The 22,776-nt window shown below is 47.7% G+C and overlaps 2 protein-coding genes across 6 annotated transcripts in view; one reads left to right on the top strand and one right to left on the bottom strand.

Annotated features, from left to right (window-relative positions):
- The window catches only part of Tfb1m (transcription factor B1, mitochondrial), a 46,524-nt gene extending 44,889 nt beyond the window's left edge, over positions 1 to 1,635 (top strand). Inside the window, exon 7 of the mRNA XM_046456578.2 lies at positions 1,257 to 1,635. Coding sequence (XP_046312534.1) covers positions 1,257 to 1,500 — 244 coding nt within the window. The 3' untranslated portion in view covers positions 1,501 to 1,635. The remainder of the gene's footprint in view (positions 1 to 1,256) is intronic.
- Tiam2 (TIAM Rac1 associated GEF 2) overlaps positions 1,629 to 22,776 on the bottom strand; it is a 103,626-nt gene continuing 82,478 nt past the window's right edge. For all 5 annotated transcript variants that reach the window (XM_046456573.2, XM_046456574.2, XM_058583191.1 and 2 more), the window contains 12 exons: positions 16,076 to 16,255; positions 13,575 to 13,643; positions 12,929 to 13,054; positions 12,028 to 12,136; positions 10,234 to 10,413; positions 8,585 to 8,703; positions 7,586 to 7,694; positions 6,995 to 7,053; positions 5,588 to 5,693; positions 4,201 to 4,288; positions 3,697 to 3,851; positions 1,629 to 2,780 (listed from right to left, as the gene is read on the bottom strand). In XM_046456573.2, coding sequence (XP_046312529.1) covers positions 2,146 to 2,780; positions 3,697 to 3,851; positions 4,201 to 4,288; positions 5,588 to 5,693; positions 6,995 to 7,053; positions 7,586 to 7,694; positions 8,585 to 8,703; positions 10,234 to 10,413; positions 12,028 to 12,136; positions 12,929 to 13,054; positions 13,575 to 13,643; positions 16,076 to 16,255 — 1,935 coding nt within the window. In that variant the 3' untranslated portion in view covers positions 1,629 to 2,145. The remainder of the gene's footprint in view (positions 2,781 to 3,696; positions 3,852 to 4,200; positions 4,289 to 5,587; positions 5,694 to 6,994; positions 7,054 to 7,585; positions 7,695 to 8,584; positions 8,704 to 10,233; positions 10,414 to 12,027; positions 12,137 to 12,928; positions 13,055 to 13,574; positions 13,644 to 16,075; positions 16,256 to 22,776) is intronic.

Here is a 22,776-nt window from a genome sequence, read left to right as displayed (position 1 = left end):
CCACATACCTCAGTGGACCTGCAGTGACCACAGTGATATCCTGTATCCTGAGGGTCACTTATAGACTAAGAAGGCTGAGAAATGTATTTTATAGATTTCCACCTAATGGGCAGCATTCAGCTGTTGAAAGGGACTTGGCTTTACAGGCACACGTTTCTCATTTCTAGGACCTCCTCGCATAGCTCCCTCTCTGGTCATGTGAAATGACTTCAGGCTCTGCTAGGCAGAATTCCACAAAACCTCTTTTCTGGTGGCAGTTTTAACTCTTGGCCTGCTGTTTGCTGGTCCAGGTGGGACTCACAGCCGTACCTGACCACCCCGATTCATAGCCAGGAAGCATCACAAAGTATATCCTGCTTTTAGAAATCCTTGAGTTGGTCTGAACTTAAAGCTGGACCTACCGTCACCAAGGCAACCCTCAGCTAAGTGACAGGCCCCGTTCATTTCTGTACACAGTCCTGTCTATGGGTGTGGACAAATATTGTGATCTGCTTTGGTATGTTGGTGTCCTTCAGTCACACCATATCACACAGTGGTCCCAGATGTTAGAGCATCATCAGACCATCCTGCTATGAAGCTGGATTTTGAGGTCACCTCACCTGAAAGTGTGGGGGCCTGCAGCTCCTGGTGAGGACACTAAGCCTTCGCTAGCCTCAACATCTCCCAAGCCATTTGGGTGAGCTCTGTGGACTGAGGTCTGAGAGAAGAAAACAAGGGCCAGGCACACCTCCTCCCAGTGTCCCAAGCAGTTGTTTCATTCTTTTAAAATAATGACTTCATTTGGTTAAATGCAATTTAAAATACTCTGAAACGCCGTAAAGATGCTTCAAAAATATCTTAAAGAGGGGAAGTGCTGTCTTCCCATCAACCGTGTTGTAGCTTTGCAAAACAGTCACTCTTGGGGGTGAAGGAAATTCAAATTATAGAGAATCAAAACTGGAGCTTTGGTACCTAGGAATACAGAAGATTTTCATCAAAATTTGAGGCAAATCAGAACATACTTCTGCAAGATGCAGCTGAGCAGATATGACGTGTAGCAAGCTAGCTTTGGAAACTTTTATTTTGGACACACCTGCTTTCCAAAGCAGGGTGCATCTACCTCTGGTGGGTCGTACCTCTTGTAATCCAAGAGGTTCCAGTGGCCTCTATCATTCCCTCAAGGTGGCAATTGCCAGGAACCCTGTCATCTTTAAGAGTAGGAGATGGGATGATTCCCAGAATTTAAGTAAAATTCTGCTTTTTTCCCCTTCCCCCAGAATGCTGTTCCCTGCAGCTCAGCGCCTGGAGAGCACAGGAAGGTTGTTGCAGTTGGCAGACGTAGACCCCACTCTTCGTCCCACCCAGCTCTCGGTTTTGCACTTTAAGAACCTCTGTGACATATACAGAAAAATGTGTGACGAAGACCCACAGCTCTTTGCTTATAATTTCCGAGAAGAACTCAAGCAAAGTAGAAGCAGAAATCAGACAAAAGACAGTGACAGGGAGAGCTGTGGACTCTAGCAGGCTCGCAGCCAGCAGGTGGGCCTTCTCGGTCCTTGTCCGTCTTCACAGAATGACAGTAAAATACCAGTGGTCAGATGACATGTTCCTTTTACTGTACAACTTGGTAAAGAAAATAAATATCAAGATACAGTACCAGCTTTCTTTTAATATATACTGCATAGATATGACAAGTTTAGTATAAACAGCATCTATTACAACCTTACAAAAATGAAATCTCTGCACATTGTGTCCCTAAACCACATTAAAATAACTTAAATTTGCTTTAAATAAAGCAAAAACTAACAGCTCAAAGAAAATGCCCAGAAGCTTCTGGGGGGAAAAGGACCCCTTTAAAGCTATTAATCACAACTTCCCCGACCTTACTTTTTCCACATAACTTAAAATAAAATTTCATTCTAATTATTTTAAGGATTCTAAATCATTTTGATACCTGCTCAAAAAGGGATATAAACTAATTTACAGATTCTGACCAGTTTAATCTGGTTTTCTGGTCCACAATAAATTAAAATAACTTAAATCTTTACAATGTTTTTGTGGGAAAATATATACTGCACAAAACCCAGTAATGGTCTTTCTGCAGTTTCCACTTCACCAATTTTAAAAGTCAAGGATCAGTGTCATCCGCGTCTGGATCGAGCTGCACTATGATTTTCCATGGCTCTCTGTTTCATAAAAGCACTCCTCGTTGACAACCGAAGTTAAGCTCTGGACACTGAATTCCCGCTCTAGAACTGAATTTAGATCAATGTTGGCGTTTTCGGGTTGACTGTCAAGGGACTGGTGACGAGTCTGCGCCTTGAGCAGAGTCCCTCTGTCCCTCTTGGTGCTGTTTGCTTTTCGTTTAATGGGGCAGAAGTGGGCCCGGACCAGCTTGGGCTGCTCCCCTCCCTTCTGGCCCTCGTCAGCCCTGGTGCCCGGCTGTTGGTCAGCCGGGAGTGGGTCAGGGTCCTCAGAGATTCTTAGTCTTTGGAACCGAATTTCGATGTCCTTGGTAGGGCTGCCCTGGTTCAGTGTCTGGTGGCAGTCCTCATCTTCGTCGCTCAGAATATCGCTCTCTTTGATGAGACTGTCTGGAAACTCTGCTGGGCCAACGTGGGGGTCCCTCCCGGGAGCCGCGCTCTTGCATTCCTGCCTGCTCTCAGCCACAGGGCAGCCACTGCTCTGGGTGCCGCTGCTCAAGCTGCACTCGTCCGAGTCCAGAGAGTGACCCTTGCTGGACTCACTGGGCCAATCGCTGCTGGCAGAGGTCCTGAGGACTTTCAAAGACCTGGACGAGGCTGCAACGAGAAAAGAACATTGCTCTCCCTTTGTGACCCAAAGAGACTACATAGTGGGCAGTTTCTGATTCGTAAGGTATGAGACTTAACATCTTAATTATGTAAGACTTTATTCTAGCATTTGAAATCTATTACCTGGTATTTAGACAGAAATGTGTAAATACTGCAAGCATAGAAATTTTTTATTTATGTTCACTTGAAATTGTAAGTTCAGGGAAGTGAGCATTAAAAGCAGAAATATGTTCTTTATCTTTCATAAGAACCCTCTCTGGAATTTCTAAGCAACTTTCAGAGAGTCTGCATTCTGCATGTTGAGCCCTGTGTGTGTTTCATTCTGTTCTCTTGGGTTGATGGGGAAAGGAACTTGCAGTTGAAGTGTTTCCAGACATTAGCTGCATATTATTTTTTGGTGGCCAGGGTTTATGTTGACATTAAACACATAATCTGAAGAGGTCAAACTATAGCTGAAAAAGATGTTTTTAGTTTTACAAACTGTGTGGTAACAAGAACAAAAGGTGAAACAGCAAGACAGAAGGTTCTGAAGACTGATGCTAAAATTTTGCAAACAAAGTTGAAGAGCAGAACCTAGAGTGATCACCTGCTGGCTTATTAACTGCGTAGAACAAAAGATTAGGTTTCTTGATCTTAATTTTTAAGCACTGGGCCTAGATGCCTGGTGCCGTTGTGAACCTGGGGATGCACAGTGAGCAGAACAGATGGTGAATCAGGACCTGGGAGAGTGGGCTTTGGGCTGGAGGCGGATGCCTTCCTCAGAGGCTGGCTGGAGCAGGAGCCAGGTTGGGTCCCTTGGAAACGAAGCTTCCCCTGAGCATGGACAGTGTTCCCCAGAGATGGATGACAAGAGCACACCCCGTCCCACCACGTCGTGGATAAACGGAGCTGGCAAAGTGCTCACCTAATTTGGCTGAAACTGGAACGCGGTTCTTCAGTGGGACCAGGCGATCCTTGCACGCCTTCTCCAGAGGTAGCTCACACTTGATGTGGCGCCTGAAGTTTTCCCGCAGAATAGAGCGGATCACCTTCACGATGCTGGTTTTGCTCTCGCTGTCACTGTGGGAGTGAGGGCACAGCAATGGTCTACAGGGTCCTCGGCCTTTACCCTGGCCCTCGGTGCTGCTCTGGGCACTGCCTTTGCCAACCATGCCCTCCAGCATCCGGGCTTAGCTGGCAGAAAGCCATCTTCTCTGCCTGGCTGTCCCCACTTACAAAAGGAGGCGAGAGGCGGTCTCCCTGAGGGTTAGGTGTGTATACTTGATCAACGTATCCCTCCACTGGGCCTTCAGTGGCTGTTTTTTTGGGGGTGGGTGTGAGCCAAAACTCAGGTGGGCACTAAAACTCAGCTTTCTAGGGGTCAGTTCTGTCATTTTCACTGGTTCAAATTTTTGGAAGTCAGAAATACCTGCAACACAGCTGAAAGATGGTTTCTGGCCGTCCTTCTATTTCTGACTTTGTATGGATCAGCTCCCATAAGGAATTATTCTCTGTCCCTGCGTAAAGAGAAATGGAAACAAGAGTCTGTGACTTTGTCATGTGCCACGATTGAGAACCCTTGTGACGCTTAACACTCAAGATTAAAAAGTCAAATAGTCCCAGTGCTGACTCCTGGTTTTCTTCTGTGGCTCGGGCTGTGTGTGATCTTGATATGCTTATTGCTTACAGTTTGTATTTCCTACTGAAGTTTTCCAGCTATCTGTCTGATCCTGCCTTTCCAATGCTCCAGGACAAAATGTTTTAACATGTATCCTCCTCTTGCCCGCTCTTTGGCCTTTTGGAAGAAAGTGCTCGGGCCCTTGAGGTAACAGTCCCGTCCTGGGGAAACCTAAGTGCCTCTGACAGACTAAAGAGAACCACGTATCACTGCACACCCCAGCCTGTCGCCCTCTGTCACCTGACTCACTGCCAGCAATTCATGGTTATTCTGGAAGGGTCTGTGACCATTTTCCAGGGCCAAAGACTAAAGCCAGGCCCCGTGGCGCACACCTATGATCCCAGCAGTTTGGGAGGCTGAGGCAGGAAGATTGTGAGTTCAGTGCCAGCCTCAGCAATAGCGAGGTGCTAACCAACTCAGTGAGACCCTGTCTCTAAATAAAGTACAAAATAGGGCTGGGGATGTGGCTCAGTGATTGAGTGCCCCTGAGTTCAATCCCCAGTACCCCTCCCCCCCCCCAAAAAAAAGAATGTTAGGCTAAAAAGAGAAACACTGAAAACTTGATCATGAAAATAAAGTGATGAAAAGGGCCATCTGTCAGAGAAAACCATCCGTTGGCAGAGGTTTGTCAATAAATAGCAAAACCACCTCTTGTCCTTGTTTTCCTTCCCTATAAAACAAGACACACCACTGGGGTGCGGCTCAGTGGCAGGGCGCTTGCTTAGCCCGCCTAAGGCCCAGGGTTCGTTCAATCCCCAGTACCACAAAAAAGAAGAGAGACAGAAGTGTACCCCCACGTGCTGATGGCCTGTTTGCCAGCCTGCGGTGCCACTGGGAAGTGGGGGGACCTTTACAAGTGGGGCCCCGTGGGAGGAAGTCAGGGCACGGTGGTGTGCCCTGAAGAAGGCACTGGATCTCAGTCCCCTCCCTCCTGCTTCCTGCCTGCCGCGAGGTGAGGCCTCCTCCCACCATGAGTGCTGTGCCCACGCCACCTAGAACAGACACCTCTGAAATGAGTCTGTCCTCCTGAAGCCTGGCGCTCAGCTGCTTTTGTCACAGAAACAGAGCGGACATGCCCCTGCCTGCCGCTGCTTCCTTCTGCAGTTCACTGCCTGGCACTGCGCTGCACAAGAGTTACCTGCCGAGTTCCCCAGCCTCACTTGAAGGGCCGATATGGGAATCAACCAGCGGAATTTGAACGGGTCCAAGTCAGAGGAGTTGTGCGCAGGCCGGGAATTCGAGGGCTGCAACAAAAAGCCCACAGGAAAGAGGGTTAGGGACTCTCCCAGGGAGCAGGTGTGCACAGTCCCTCTGTGCAGACAGGCTGTGTGCCGCTGTCCCGGGTCCAGGACCACAGCCAGCCCTGTGCACCTGCTGCTGAGGGCCTGGGACCACGGCCAAGCTCTGATTTAGGGACCTGTGGGAGCCTGTGTTTTGAGTCAGGGTCAAAGGTCTTTTAAAACAAGCTACACGGCCAATTTGGAAAGCAGTATGGAGATTTCTTGGAAAGCTGGGAATGGAGCCACCATTTGACCCAGCTATTCCCCTTCTTGGTCTATTCCCTAAAGACCTAAAAAGAGCATGCTACAGGGACACTGCTACATCGATGTTCATAGCAGCACAGTTCACAATAGCAAGACTGTGGAACCAACCTAGATGCCCTTCAATAGACGAATGGATAAAAAAAATGTGGCATTTATACACAATGGAGTATTACTCTGCATTAGAAAATGACAAAATCATAGAATTTACAGGGAAATGGATGGCATTAGAGCAGATTATGCTAAGTGAAGCTAGCCAATCCCTAAAAAACAAATGCCAAATGTCTTCTTTGATACAAGGAGAGTAACTAAGAACAGAGTAGGGACGAAGAGCAGGAGAAGAAGATTAACATTTAACAGGGATGAGAGGTGGGAGGGAAAGGGAGAGAGAAGGGAAATTGCACGGTAATGGAAGGAGACCCTCAGGGTTATACAGTGGAGGAGGTAGAGAGAGAGGAGGGGAGGGGAGGGGAGAGGTGGGGAGGGGGGAGGGTGGAGGATGGGAAAGGCAGCGGAGCACAACAGACACTAGTATGGCAATATGTAAATCAATGGATGTGTAACTGATGTGATTCTGCAATCTGTGTATGGGGTGAAGGTGGGAGTTCATAACCCACTTGAATCAAAGTGTGGAATATGATATGTCAAGAAATTTGTAATGTTTTGAACAACCCACAATAAAAAATTAAAAAAAAAAAAAAAACACAGAAAAATTGGAATATCAAAAAAAAAAAAAAAAAACAAGCTACACGGACTCCGATGTGTGTGGAATAAACATGGGCCATTTTCAGGGATATAAAAGTTGATTTCTTACATAGGCCCCCACATGAACAGAAGTCTATAGGGAGACTCAGAAATGCCCTGAGTACCCGATTTCATTAGTTATCCTCGGAATAAGTACTAATCAGCCTGTGAGGCTGCGGCGCTCAGCGAGCTTTCTAGTTCAACATCGTAGGAGACAGCTGTGGAGAAGTAGCTTTAATTAAAAGTGATTCTTGTCTTACCAATTTCTTTTTCAGTTTACAGTTTTCTTTATAAACCAATATGACAGCTCTCTTAAAAACTAAAAGGAGAAGAGAAAGAAAAGTCATTATTTAATAGAGACTCTTTCAAGGTTAAACTAATGCTGAATGTTTTACTAGAACAAAGCTCTTCAAGCTTGGGAGTCGCTAAGATCCCACTGTGATCCCAACACCAGGTGAGTAACCGCGCTGCCTTCTGGTCATCCTGCGTGGAGTGTTGTAAAGCAGGACCTGGCACTGCGAATCTTCCTGTTTAAATGGAGGCTGAGGACACGGTGTGCATCTCAGTGGCGCTACACCCTCTACACTTGCTCATTCGACTCTCAGAATTTAAGAGATTTTGAAGTGCAGCAAGCTTTAAGATAGCAGGTTTCAAAACAGCCTTGGGAGATCTGTGCCCATGACTCTTGTTCTGAGCCACACGGCCCGAGGCGAGGCCCTTGTGAAGGGCCAGAGGAGGCTGTTCTCCCAACTCCTGGGAATCAGCATGTGGCTAGCTGGGTAGGGCTGGCCCAGTTCTCCTTACTGTGTCTGTCTCTTGAGAGTTGGCGTTCTTTCTAATGGAATACTAACCAAATACCGTAAGCTCAAGATCCTTTCTGGCTTTTCCTAGAGACAAGAACGGATTCAGCCAGGAAACTGTAGAGTGCATCAGGAGTTCCCCCATGGAAAGTTCTGTTACCTAGGTTGTAAAGACAGGAAATAAAGAAGATGTGGAAACCCCCAGAGGTTTACATATATGTGGTCATTTGCTAAAAGACAAGTGCACCTATTTTTTATGGTCCCAATAACACAGAGTATTAAATAGTAGGTTTTATAATGTGAGCTAAGCATCAAACTGTGGATAGACCACATGAAAGTGAAATATTTTGCTTCACTGCACACTGTGGATGTGAGAGGGGCCTCGTGAGCTGTTTCCATAACGTTAGTTCCACCAGTGTTCATCTGAAGGGCCTGTGTCAATATCTAGTATATTTGCCACCTCTAATCCTAAACTGCATTAGACTTGATAATAAAAGAAGTACCAACATTGAAACTGACCATTATAAAAAAAAATTAAATTCCGGTTCTTTTCTATTCTTGCCATTTTTTTACTCAAACTGTATTGCCTCTTGCATGCATATGGACATTAAAAGCACAGGGTTCTAAATTTAACAGTCACAAGAAAAGAATAATGTAGAAAATGTCAAATCCCACTTGGACTGGCTTAAGTAAGCAGGTAGCCACTAATAGTTGATGCTCAAAATGGAAGAATAAAAAAGGAGAAGCCCTTGATTCTCTCTGCAGGCTGCTCCCCTCTTTCCCTCATCCTTCCCTCCCAGCACAAGAATTGGGACTGGGAGATGTCATGCCCAGGGGTGGGGACATGAACCCAGTGAAGTGGTTTACTTGTAGTCTTTGGTTCATTTGTGAACATGTCATTAGGTTACATTTTGAGACCAATGTAGTGAATTGCATGTTAAAAATTAAGTAAATTTTAGGTGGTTTTCTCCCCCAGGAGAGTACTATCAGTGTAGCCTAAACCCCATCTACCCAGGCCTAGGGCCTCTCTGAGTCCAGAGCCCAACAGACCTCCTTCTCTGGACCACTCTGGTCAGCTACCAGCTGGTCAAACACGGTCCCGTAGTCCTCATAGATCTTCTGCATCTCATTGATGTGGCTTGCTACCTTTTCCATTGCCTTCAGTGCCTCTGAAAAATATGAAATCATGTTTATCATCTTCATTTGCTTTAAGTCTGTCCAACAACAGTGATGAAGGAGCTTCAGAGGAGAGCCATCCAGACTGATTCCCACCACCACCAGCATTGCTCAGGTGTGGCTTCCCAGGGCCCCCTGTAATCTAGTCCTTTCTATGAACAGCCAGATATCTTCTACCTCAAATTCTCTTGGTGATGACTAACAGGCAGCGCTAACACACAGCACTTTCCACTAGACATGCATCACGAGTGATGAATGTGAATCATCTCATCCCCACCATAAAACGATGGCTGTAACCAACCTCATTTTAAAGAAGAGATAATTGAGATACAGAGTGCTTTGCCAGATTCTGGATAAAAACAAGGGGTGGCAGGCCTCAGGACACCTGCTCCTGAAGGCAGCCTCTCTTCCAAGGCCACTTACTGGATTGGAATCCATGATTTTCAATTAGCAGTTACAGATGTAAACTGTGTAAACACCTTGCTGCCAGAGCAGTGGTTTGTATTGGTACATGGTGTTTTATATGTGGTATGAGGGCGCATAAGGGACAAAATGATTCTGTCAAAGTCAAAAAGCAAAATTCCAAGTCACCTCAAAATAAGTATTTTAACACTTTGTTCTCCTGATTCAGCATTTTCATCCTCTGCCAGGAGGGAGGTTTGGAAGAAAGTTGTTAGTAGACTTTTTAAAGGTCATTGTAATGCAAAACAGACTCTTTGTATGTATCTGAATACTAATCATAATTTGTACCTTTACTTATAGAATTTAACTTTTATATAAAAAAATTCTGTCTGCACTACTTATGACCCATAGTATGCTTGTCATGGATGAACAAGTTGAATTTACTCCTCTGGTGCTTATTATTCACTACTGCTAACCTTTATTAACAAATCTGTTTCTCTCCCCAGAAATTTTATGAGCTGGCTTAACTTGACATCCTAGTTTTGACATGTGGAGAATAAATCACTACTTCTCTCTCCTGTCCAAATGAAGCATCTCTCTAAGGGATCCTCTACTCTGAAATTGCAGGGCCCTGTGCTTTGTCCAGTAGTACCTCAAGCCAGTCATTTCAGAGGCTTCAGATGGTAACACATCAGCCTGGACCTCAAAGCACAGTCTGCCACTGAGCACTTCGCCGCCAGCCCTGCTCTGCTCAGAGATGTCCACAAGGTGGCGCCTCCCCCAGCACGTAGGATCAGCAGCACCAGGGCAGCCACTGTCACAGCTCTGTCACAGCACTGTCACAGTGGCAGGAAGAGGCCTGACTTGTTGTTCTGGCAGCCAGTTTACCAGCCAAGTGACTCACGTAGCTTACTTCAACACACCGAGTTTAAATCAGATCGAATCACCCCTCAGAATTGTTGGGAGCTTCTGCAGGAAACTGATTTTACCAAAGGACTCTGTATTCTAAAGGAATGGCCATACTGAGCTGTCATCACATAGGAAAACTGAATGAGTCGCAGCCGTGACAGTGACTCAGAATGTGTCCCCTGCAGCTCATGCTGCCGTCCTCGCAGCCTCACCTGTCAGGTGGTAGTGCTCCTCGCTCTCATGGTCGGTCAGGGACACGAGCTCCCGGAGCAGCAGAGGGTACTTGAGCACTCGCTGAACCGGCTTGATGAGGTAAGACTCCAGGGTGGAGGAGTGCTGCTTGGTGGGATTCCGCGCATCCAGAAAAGCCTTAAAGGCCTTGTCGGTTTTGGCTGTAAGCAATGGGGAAAGACCCTTAGAAGAGCTTGGTGGGACGCATGACACTGTCTATCATTTGTCTTAACAGAGTTTTAGACCATCCACTCTGTAGTCCTCGTGATGCCATCCTTAAATAAAGGTCCAAGCACATCACCGCACCAGGCACCCAGTTATCAACCTGGGATTCAGCTTCGAAGCTCTAACGGTCCGCTGAGCAAAGGAAGCTTACTAGGAAGGCGGAGGAGTACAGGCCCACCCCAAGAGGGGCACAAGTCTGAACGCGCCTGTCTGGCTCTAGGTGCACACTCAGGGTCGCTCTCACAGGCGGCCTGGAAAGTGAGTTTCAAACAGTTCATCAAGCCACAAGACTCCTTCCAGATCCTCGGCCGTACCCACATGTGATTCAGATGGTAGCACAGCCAGAGTTTCTTCCACCTGCCTCGCTAGCACTGTTGTTCCCTCTTGTCTCCACCTCATGGTGCTATCTGAAAAAGCACCACCATTTTTCCTTTGAAAAATTTTTGAAAAATTTTTCCAATGAGCCCTGCAGCCTAACCCTCACAGAGCCACAGAGTCACAGCGCCGGTGCACCGGCTTTGGCAGTGAGGACTGCCTTTCTCTTCAGTGTCTAGTGCCACAAAGTACACCCAGGAATCCGGGTGCCCGTGATGTGAGTGCCAGTGGCCACACCAGCTGCCACTTTGCATTCCACCAGGTGGCCTCTGTCGGCCAGCTGTTTGGAATGCAACCCATCCAAATGAGGATTTGCCCTTATTTGGGGTTCTTTGACAAAGGCAAAATCTCAGCATCTAAAAGATGCAGTACCATTTTGAACATGATTTTCAGTCAACTCAGTGGTGAGGTGAACCTCATTATAACAAAGAAGGGGTTTGGGCACTGCATGTTTTGATTTTTCTACAGACCATCATACATAAGATGATGTTTGTAGGAGGAAATGCCTGGAGTTAGTCCTCTGTTTAAAGTGACTGGACACAGTGGATTCTGGCCAGTTTTAGGAATTGTAAGTGTCCCAAGACTCCATCTGTTAAACTGGGGGCTTCTGAGGTACTGACAGCTCTACATTAAACTAAATGCAAAAGCTGTAGATGTGGTTAAACAGTGTCAGGAGAAAGATCTCGGTGCCCCAGGACAGTGTGCAGAGAAAGGCCACCACTGGGAGAGTGAGTTCTTTCCAGTTCTACAAAGAGACTCCAGTAGTTCACACACGTCTTGTGGGTTTGGTGGTAGTTTGTCATTGCTCCTCCAGCTAAAGAGGGTTGACACCAGAAAGTCCTGAGCATGCATTTCTTTCTATCCCATCCAAGATGTATGGTGGTAGGTTCCATAAGGCTGGGATGTGGTAAGAAAGGAATCCATGAAATCCAACAGCAGAGGGCGACCACCTAGCAAAGCAGCCACTATGTCTCGGGCACATCTGCTCAGTGCTGCCAGTACACTGAAATAAGTGAAAACTGTCCCCAGAACTTCTGACACTTTCAAGGCTAAGAAACGAACCAAATCCATTGAAATTGCACTTACCTCCGCTTGTTAAAATACAAATTTACTCTGCATCAAAACTAAAAATGCAAAAGACCAAAACACAATTATAAAAGGTATGCACTACTCACCACGCTCAAGAACCTTCTGTACTTTAATATGGTTAGCACAGAATCCGCTGTACAGTTTAAAGTGGTCTGCGTAATAGAGGAAAGAGCCTCCAAGGGAAAACAGCAGTTTCTAGAAGGGGAGGAAAAGTCAAATCAGACTCGCTTTGCTCCATGTGTGGGCTTCTGGCAGATGCAGGCCCGCTCCATAATGTCCTCCTTGGTACCAAAACACATGTGCCTCAGAAGTCCCCACTGACATAAGCCCAGGGCTGCTCTGCTCACTCTGGATGCACCCAGATTCCCCCAGTGGGCCAACAGCTTGAGGTCCTGGCAGAGCCTTCTGACCTGGTGTGCCATCAGAGGACAGGCAGCAGAGAGTGCTAAGAAACGCACCCGCCAAGGAGGGCCAAGGGGGTGTTGGGCTGGACAGAGTCTGGAACTCGACTCTACTTCTGGACCCCTTTCCACGGCCTCTTGGCTTCTCGTCCCTGGGGTGGTGCGGGGAGGTGGGGTTCGTGTCATCCATGGAGTTTCCTCTGACACCACAGAGGAGAAGGCTCCATCGGAGCATCTGAAACCTATGCTGTCCAGCCAGGTTCCCAGGACCACAGAGAAGGGGAGGTTCAGGGCAGGTGTTCTTGCTTCAGAAGCAACACCCCAGATACCTCCTGGAAAGCTGAGAAAGGAGAAGGGTGGGGTCCACGGCCAGGGGATGCTGCAGAGGTGGGGCTGCCCAGACTTTTGACTGGCAGAGCATTTACTTTAGGAGAAAAATCCATGGCCTTCTTTTACCACCTGCCGGGGAAACAGTGCAGCGAATGTGCAAAGTTCACCTGGACAAGGGACACCAAGCCTTCTTGAAGAGAGATTTTTGCACCATTCCCACCTAATTTTGCTTTAAATCTAAGTCTAAAATACTCACTCTAAACTGTGAGGGGGTTTCCAATACATCAAAGTCAGAGGAAGCCGAGATCCCATCCTCCAGTGTCTCCAGAAACACCTTCTGAAACTCCAGCATCTCTGGCAAGCTTCCAAAAAGCGACTCCATCTACGTGAAAGTTGGGGTTTGAAAAGAGTGTTAGCCAGGACAAGCTGGATGCCCCCTCAGGCCCACATGTCAGTCACAAGGAAGGTCCCCAAGAAGCAGAAAGAGCAGATCTTTTCCAGAAGAGCATTTTCATAAGGGATTTCACTTAAATGTAGAGAGACATATAGCTCCAGCCCCTATGATTCCATATTTCTAAGATAACTTTTTACACAGATGTAAAATTCTTGGTATTCAAATCAGGAAAGATGGAAGTCCACAGAAAAGAATGAATTTCTGTGGCTTAACATTGAAAGTGCATGTTCTGGAAAGTAATTGGGAACAAATGTCCTCCACTATAAATAACAATGACCAGCCCTCTGCCCTTGCCATGTTCATGCAATAGAGGCCACACGTAGGACCTTCAGGAGACCCCACGCCCCGGTTACTCATTGGAATCAGTACACAGAGTCTGTGTGAGATCAGTTCAAAGGGAGCAGGAATCTGTCTGTCAGTACAGAGAGGGAGCAAGTGCGTTATTTACCTCATCTTGGGTTAGAAAAGTCTCATTCTGAAGAGGCTCCAAGTATAATTCAAAGAGGCAGCTCAGATCCTGAAAGAAGAAAAGCCTTCTTAACACCTAAATCTCAAATACCCGAGTGATTCCAGCAGCAGGCAGCAGCTCCAAAGGCTCCCATTAGGAATGGTGAGGTGTGTCCTGCTGACACTCCTGGCACCCAGAGGGGTTGTTCTTGCTCACCTAAAGCTTAATAAACAACACTTGTCAACGGGATTCCACAACCTTCCTCACAGCTTGATCACCTATCTGTGTTGACAAAACACGCTCTGTCTCTAGGCCACTGCCACAGGACCCCCCTTCCCTGCAGGGGAAGCAAGGTGTGGCTGGGTATTGCTGCCAGGGGGGCCCCACTGGATATCTGGGTTCCTTCTCTGCACCAGGGCAGGCGGACAGCTCCAGCATGGGACTGGAAGAACGAGATCTGGAGAGCTCTTCGATTTTGGGGTTGACGCATTAGCAGAATTTTAAACTCCCATGTTCAAATGCAACAAAAGAATCCCCAGAGGTTAGCAGTTAGAATGTTTAAAACGTGAGCTACATTTGTAAGCGCAGAACAGTTGGAGCTCACTGTATTTACAAACCTTCTAGATGAAGGGTTTTTTAATTTAATAATTTGAAGCTGAGACCAGGATATAATTAAGTGATAGAAAATATTTCTCTTTGGTTTTTCATTTATCCTGAAGAATTTTTAGTCCTAAAATACTAGACATAGTTGACTACTAAGTCAGCTGCGGTGGCTCCCTCATTTTACAAGGGAGAAATCTAAGAGCCAGAGAGCTTTCTCAAGCCCAAGACCATCAGTCTGAGAGCAAGACCAGGCCTGTGACACTAATGGTACTTCACAATAAAAACATCCCTGGCTTTCCTCCCTCGCCAAACTGCACAGTGGCCTGAGAAGTGAGAAGGGAGCACACAGATGTTGATCGTTTCAGGGAGCATGCAGGAGTCCAGGTTAGGTTAAAGAATGACCACAAGGAAAATGACGTGTTAAATGTCAACAAAAATAGCAGTAGTGGGGTGTGTGTATGAATCACAGGAGGCACTAGGTGCAGTTACTTTGTAGACAGTGGCGGGCACGGCAGTCACTGCTGTCCAGTCTAAGGCCACCCAGGGGACTTACTGCACAGAAAGAGCCAGGTCACGCTGAGCTGGGGGTGGCAAAGAGCTGCAGCCTGAGGCCCTATGAAAACAAAGTGCAGGTTCTTGCAGAGAAAGGGGAGCCAGCCCCTCCTGTCCTGACCCACAGCTTGCACGGTGGTCCTCTACTAGTTCACAGGGAGATGACCCACCCAGAGTAGCAGGAGGTATCCCCAGGGAGAAGAAAATAGTGACAAAAAGGGACCTGATCCTACTCTTCTCTCTGCCCATCAAGGCTCCAGGACTCCGGATGTCAGAAGGACTCTGGAGCTCTCAGAGCTACCTGGAGAAAGGCCACCGTGGATGCAAAGAGTTGCTCAGAAATCTGGCTGTCATTCCCTGTGGTCCCCTGAGCTCCCCACGCTCACTGCAAGACCAGACAGAATGGAGAGCAGAACTAATATCTAGCTTTTCTTTCTCCCCTATAGCCCAAAGGAAGGGGCTTGGGGGAGCTTTCCTGATCTACCTGTAAGCAAGGCTTTTAAAGTCCAAGGACACAGTAGACACGTGACTGAGAGAATCTCAGCTGCACCTTGTGGAGAAGGAAGGGAAGAGCCACGTGTGTGCCAGCACTCGGCTCCTGGCCTCGGGACGCAGAGCTAGAGGCTCAGGAAGAGCACAGGGACCAGTGAGTTGGAGAAGATGTCCTAGGACATGGAGCCAGATTCGGCAGAGCCAGGCCTGGGTTCTCAGCCACCAACCTGTGCCATCCTGTTCTAGTAACAGACAAGTGAAGTGACCTGGTAATAGGTCCCGAGTTTCAGCAAATACTTAAAGTGAGGAAGTCTGCTTTCCCAGGCGCCTGTGCTCATAAAGTTCCCCTGGGGTAGGTGAGATAAGGAAATGAATTCTTTGGGTCCCCTAGACATTTGACATGACTCCCCCATCATGGAGTGAGAATGTTCCCACATGATACCCTTGCATTAGCCCCTGCTGCCCATGACCCCTAGGCTCTGGGGGCTTGCATCTGCAGTGGCTTCTATACAGGCTGCTGCCTGTGTCCTATCACCTAAAGTGATCTCTGCCCCGCCCTAAAGCAGTGCAGACTCCCTTCCCACAGATTGCAAATGACAAACTAGAACATCTGTTTCCATAGTGAGAGCTACCTTGGTAACAAAACGAGCCGAGAATCTAATTTTTTCTGAGTCTTCTCAGCTCTCCCACCCTCTCACCCTGCCCTCCTTTCCTGCAATGTTTCATGGCTTCTTTGAGGAGCAGGTGTCTGTCTCATGAGTGGCAGGTGTCCCCGGCAGAGGTGACGTGAGGCCACTGCTAACATAACAACTCGCCGTGACCAAAAAGGAGCGAGCGTCTGGCACCTCCGTTACCTTCACGTAGGACTTCTCGGTGTCCAGCAGCTCCTGGATGACTTTCCGGAGGCGGTCTGCATCAGAGAGGTGGCGTGCCAATGGCCTTGGAGGCGGGTCCTGACTCTCCCTGGGTCCCTCCATGCTGTTGGTCTGGGTGTCGGTAAAGTCCCTGCACAGCGCGGCAATCTGTTCAGCACTCTGAGAGGTGAGGAGAGGTGGGGAGTAGTTAATGCCCACGATGCTGCTCCCCATTCCCACCAGCGCCAGCCAGCCATGCCGGCCCTCAGGAATCGCACAGGGCTGCGTCAAGGGCACAGAGTTTCATCCATCCCAGACCACTCTACCACTTAAAAGTCCATCGAGGAAAATGGCACCTACCCTGTGTTTAATACTGCCACAGGCTTCCCACTCATGACAGCCATCACATGCTCCTTTCTGACTGGAATCAGTCTCAAGGCCCAGGGCCCACCCTCTACAGCAAAGGTGACTTTGCTCTAAAACCAAGGTGTGGTCCCTTTGTGAAAAGCACACACAGGAGACGGCCCAGCTGGGCCCACCACATCCCTCAACAGTTGGCCTAACTAGCTTTCCGGATGCTCAGGAATCACATTAAGTGCCACCCAGTTTAGGATGGCTTGGATCCAGTCCACCTAGAGTTTGGCCTTCAAATCTGACCATTTAGCTGAGCCAGCATGTGCCAAGTATGAATGGAGACATCTCGAGCTGGTGCCTATCTATGCTGGGAACGGGGCGGAGACTGGGAAGTGAGAGAGAAGGCCCTCTGAAAGGGGCTGCAGAGCCCAGTAGGGGCACGGGTGGAAGCAGGTGCCACAATGACACCCGGTGAGAGAGAGAGCAAAAGCAGAGGCCAGACCCGTGGGAAACCTTGGAGTATGGCCAAGTTGGGTCTTGGCAGTGAGTAGCCATAGCCAGACCTAGCAAGAGAGGGCGCTCATCCAGGTAGTGGGGACAGAGTCACACAGGTTGAGTCAAAAAGGAGCAGGAAGCCGGGCGCAGTGGCACATGCCTGTAATCCCAGTGGCTTGGGAGATTGAGGCAGGAGGAGCGCGAGTTCAAACCAGCCTCAGCAACAGCAAGGTGCTAAGCAACTCAGGGATATCCTGTCTAAATAAAATATAAAATAGGGCTGGGGACATGGCTCAGTGGTCAAGCGCCCCTAAGTTCAATCCCTACTACCAAAAAAAAAAGGAGGAGCAGGAATACCTGGGGAGAGCAAGGCCTTCAGTGCCAGTCCCTGTTAGGTCTGAGCACGTGCAGTGGCTTCTCACAGTGACACCTGTGTGCTCCTGCAGTGGAGGGGTTTCCCGTCTCAAGCACATCCCCCATTGGCCTCCACAGGTCCTGGAGCACCATCAGATCACACCCCGAGTGTCCTCTGTGCTCTTTCTTTCCCTCCTACCCACCCCATCTTACCCCACGTCAGTCTGGAGGCTTGTCGGGGCCCAGGCGCCTCTCCTTGCCCCTGCCCCACACGCCCAGCTCAGTGCCCACTTCCCCAGCAACAAAGCGGCCACCCAGTGCTGACAACCAGTGCTCATCACCATTAGCCAGCCTCGTGTGTTCAACCCAAACAGTCCTTCCTTCAGTTTAAATGCCTTCATGCCTGGACTATGTCCATCTCCATCTGGGGTAAAAAGCTGAACTTGACATTAGGTCTCTTAACGCTAGCTTAATTCATTCACTTTGCCTGGAAATTTTAGAATACAAACATGATACAAGTACGTGGTGGCCTGACATGCATTTTACACACGCTGTCACCAGGCAAGTTCAATGCCTCAGAGAAAACACAGGCCACTCTGGCCCACCTTCCCCCATCCAACTCCCTCCCTGACAGCGTCTTCAAGTGATGGGAACACACAACCAAAACTAGAAGTCAGCATGGACCTCCTGCCTGGCCTCTCGGTCTACTTCAGTGGCTCCAGCTGCAGGCCTGCTCTTAATCCAAAGAAGTGGGGGACAGATCCTGCCCAAGGACAGGAGACTCGCCAAGGCTGGACATGCCAAAGCACAGCCTCAAGCAGTCTGAAAACCAACACAAGCCTGGGTGGAACAAATAGAAACTGCAAGAGATCACAAAGATTGAAGTGCTGCCTGGGGACAGGGTGCCCAGGAAGGCCGCAGCAAATGCGTCCTGAAGGGTACATGGTCCAAGGCAGAACCGGGGCACGAGCCAAAGGTGAGGTAGGAGAATGGGCCCAGTAACCCACAGAGCCTGGCTCAAGGGCAAGTGACAGCCCCTGACAGACTGCCAGGTTCTGACATAGAGCTGCTTCTCTTTCATTTTGACATGAATCTTGGTGCACAAGTTAGATCAACCTGGGAACAGGAACTGAACTTCCAACCAGACACACAGAGCATAATTTCCTTCCAGGCTGGGATTGTGGCTTAGTGGTAGAGCAAGCGCTTGCCTAGCATGTGTGAGGGGCACTGGGTCCGATTCTCAGCACCACCTATAAATAAATGAATAAAATAAAGGTCCATCAACATCTAAAAAATAATAATTTGCTTCCAAAATAGTTAATGCATAAATAAATATTAGTTATTCTCCTTGGAGCTACATATATTCCACCTGTTTTTATTTTTAAATGTGAACACATGTATATTTCTGGTGATACCTGTCAGAAGACATGTATTTCAGAGTAAAATTTCAAAGAATAAGAAATGTGGATCTTAAAGTGGCAATCATATTGCAACCTTGATTTTTAAAAATGTCTCATGTCACGTTCATAGCAACCAAAGTTTCAGATTCATTATGGAACAATCTCCGACACTACTAGGTCGTGCCCAAAAAGCCTAATGGCACATAACCATTGCCACCAATAGGTGGTACACTTCTCTCCCAGGATGTGAGTGTCCCGAAGGAACATGAAAGAGTATAACCAACCCACTCCAAATCCTGCCCTCCGGCTCCTCCCCCAACCCACCAGTGGACCTCTACCTGGCCTCACCTTAGCTTTGTTTGGGGAACTTTTGGAACACCTGTGCCAAGTGAGTCAGAATCCCTGGGGCCTCGTCACGGGTGTTTTGTAAGCTTCCCAGGTGATGCCAAGTGTGGTCCCTTGGAGAACAACTGGTCTACCCATCAGGGCAGCCCACCTGCCTGGGTTTTCCAGGAGTGGTATCCACTCCAGTCAGATCACCCTGTCCCTGGGGCCTGCACTGAGAGGTGGTCACGTAAAAGGGGTATGGACTGAGGCCACAAGCCAGGAGGTAGGTGGAATCACACCCTGACCTGAGGTTCTGGATCTGCCCCTCTAACTGTGGGATGCCTTGATAATAGCAGACTCCATTTACTTGACATCTCTAGGATCATAGGACTTGCACCACAAGCTCCGACAATGTAATTTTGCTATCCCCAAAACTGTTTCCAGGGCTGTGGAATCTATATTAAGCATGCATATACTGTGTAAAATAAGATCTGACAAAATGCACCATAAGTTAAATGGCATCTGGTGAGTTTGCAGCTTTGCCTCGCTGGGATGTCAAAAATCACACCTAACAATGCAGTGTTAAAATAACGAGATTTCAAAAATAAAGTATCTTGCCATTTTAGAAAAATCAGAATCCATCTTAAAAACACTTCTGGTAGGATTAACTCCCAAAAAGTGTTAGCTGAAATTTTTTCAATAGTAAGTCTACTTTTCAAAGTACCACAGTTAAGTGCTTCAAGTGCTACAAAGACTCCACTTGCTGGACGGTTTAGCTGTTGTCCAAGGTCAACTGAGAGGAAAACCTGGGGTCAAAAGGCAGAAGGGCTGGAAAAAGCAGAAGAGTGATCCCAAGAGTGTTTTTCAAGACTGTATATGAACGAGTCACTTGGGCGATTACAGTTCAGTTCCTCTCTTCTTAGAGATGGTGTACACTGAACAGTTCAGGGCGGTGCTCTGTGTAGACCTGATAAGTACTTTCCAGGAACAGTGACCATGTTGAGTCTCAGTCCTTACTCATGAAAAGCAGCAGTGTGCCTCTGCCATCCAGCAACTCTCACCCGGCTCTGGGTCTAGGAGAGCGAGTCTTGCTTGCCAGCCCCTGCTCCAAACCACACGTCGGGTGTTCTCACAGGACACACCAGCACTGAGTCTACCGTGACCTGCAGAGGCTTTCCACCTGAGGGGCAGGGAGGCTTTGGCAGGACCTTTGTGGCATGAGGCCTGTCTCCCCTCTGTCTACACAGCAGTGGCCTCCTCTGTATTCAGCAGAGTATAGGCAAAGCAGGCTCACTACGGTGGTCGGGGCTCTCCTGGTCCCAGGGGATCAGGGATGCAGTAATCTCGGCTTAGAGAAGCAAATGCAGCTATCACACACCCACAGGTGGGTCCCACCCCTGCCACTGAAGAATGCTGTGATCACACGGTAGAGCTAGGTGTGCGTGGATTCAGTATCTCCCAGTGTGTATGTGTGCAAAACAGAAAACACTGTCCCACTGAAGCATGGGCCCCAGGTTGTGTTTTTCAGTGTTTTGTATAACAGTATTAAGATCTTGGGCTCACTGTGAGCCTATTTATAAGAGGGCATAAAACACTATTTTCTTTTGAATTCATTAAAAAGACTAAATGAAAACTTTTTTTCCCTAAAACTAAGCTGTCTGGAAGACAAATAATATTAATTCCATTTCTTCAGGTTTTTAAGGTTACATTATGGTTGATCACTACTTGAAAATGATTTCATCTAATCTATAAATGAGGAGGGCTCACTCAGGAACTCTGGATTCAGACACCCAAGCAGAACTATTTCTGTTTGAATGGATGGGCAAGGATACTCCTGCTTCCTTCTAAATGGGCTGAAGTGTGTCTGCTTTCAAGGAGCCCAGAAGCCTTTCTTGGTTAGCACCAAAACTGTTCACAGGATGATCAGGTGCCTTGCCCCAGACCGGAGGACAGCAGGGACAGTATCTTTCTCAAACCAAGTTCTGAGTCACTCCATGACCCTTCTGATCTGGATTCAGCGATTACTTTTCATCAGAAAATACCAGGACAGCCTCCCCTTGGCTTGCATTTGTTAAAAACAAAAAAACAAAAACAAACAAACAACAAAAAAAAACAGCTCTTCTCCGATTCTGATCATGACGACTCTGATATTTACTTACTCCTATTTGGAGACTTGACTGCCTGAGGCTTTCCAGTTTTCCTGTGGGATTTGGAAGCTTAAAAAGATTAATAGATGTTAAGTATATTATATCACCCAGAATAGATTGGGATCCCGTCGCTGCTGCACGCAGTACTGACACTGGATCAAGGGCTGAGCCGGGTCCTGCTTCCTAGCTCAGTGCACAGCAGCGCCTCCCTCAGGGGCTCTGGGTACTGCAGGCTCATCTGTCCAGGCAGCTGTTTGTACTTCTTTTTGTTTGTTTGCTCAAACCTACTTCTAGCCTAAGGAAAAAAGGTTTGCATCATAATTTGGGGTAATATTTCTGTGGAAACTTAGAGAATATTTTCAGCATGTAATACCTTTGAGGTCCTAGTTTATAGGAAAAGAATATTAACTTTGGGGGAGGGGAATCAGTAACAGTTTTGACAACACACAGACCTGAAGATACTCTCCTGCTGGGTTAACTGTCCTCACAATAATGTGTGGTCTCTGGGCACAGCCCTGGCTGCCTCCTGCAGCCCCCTTCCCCTCCACCACACTGAGCCACTGATCTGGACCAAATCCACATCAAGATAACTTCCACAGTTTCACCATACCAGGACATTAGGCAGAAACGGATTGAGAATTTTCATACTGCCCCTAAAGAGAATACTGGAAAAATTAAACATTATATGAGGCCTGGGGTAATGGCCAATTAGCCTCAAAGACAGCCCAGCCTCAACAGGGTGTGGCTCACCTGCTGTGTTCCTCTATACCGAGTACTAAAAAAATCCTCCCTTCCTTGTCTGGAAGCCAGGAGGAGGCTGCATTACCAAGTCACCTCAGAGTGAACTAGGTGGCAGCTGTCAGATTCCAGCAAGTCAAGTCAGAAAAGTTCCCCTAGGAAAAAAAAGACTAAGAAGTACAAAGGACTTTTTCTCAACTCACTTTGCACTTCATTAAAGTCATCATTAGCTTATAAAAAGACTGAGCAGAGCATATCTAGGACCCCAGAGGGTTCGATGACCTCCCTAGAGAGGCAGAAACAGACCATGACCAAGTCAAATTGGCCCTGCTTCCAGGGCTCCTCTGGGAGAACAGGTGGCCACATCCTGGTATCCAACCTAAGCTGCCCTGAGATGCCTACCACACCAGGGCAGCACTTCAGGGCCAAACTCTGGGGGATGCTTGGGGGCAGCTGGGAGGCCCACAGGCAGGCTGGGTGGAGAGGGCAATGCAGGGGACAAGGAGGAGGGAGGACAATATATTAGCACCTTGGCAGGTGGGGGTGGGAATAAAAACAGATTTAGATAATTAGTAACACATGTGGGGACAGACCACCCCAAATCATTACAGTCATAAGAGATTGTGAATTCTAGGGAAGGGGCTTAAAATTCTTATCAAAACGGTACAAAAAGGATGAGGAAATCCTTCACTGAAAAGCCTCATGTTCTTTGTTCTTTAGACCAGACGATTCTATTTCCAAAGGATACACTAGGCAGACCAAGGAGGTAAACTGTGGGCGCAAACAGTAACATGCATAAATGATGGTACAGAACTGCAGTGAGATGCACACAGCAATACCAATAACGCAAGAGACTGACACCCACTACCAAAGAAAAAGGAATGAG

Source organism: Marmota monax, unplaced genomic scaffold (assembly GCF_021218885.2).
Source record: "Marmota monax isolate L192 unplaced genomic scaffold, Marmota_monax_Labrador192_F-V1.1 WCK01_AAM20220418_F8-fsc00164, whole genome shotgun sequence".
Taxonomy (NCBI): Eukaryota; Metazoa; Chordata; class Mammalia; order Rodentia; family Sciuridae; genus Marmota; species Marmota monax.
The sequence above is the reverse complement of the archived record's forward strand: the minus strand, read 5'-3'. Positions and strand labels throughout refer to the sequence as shown.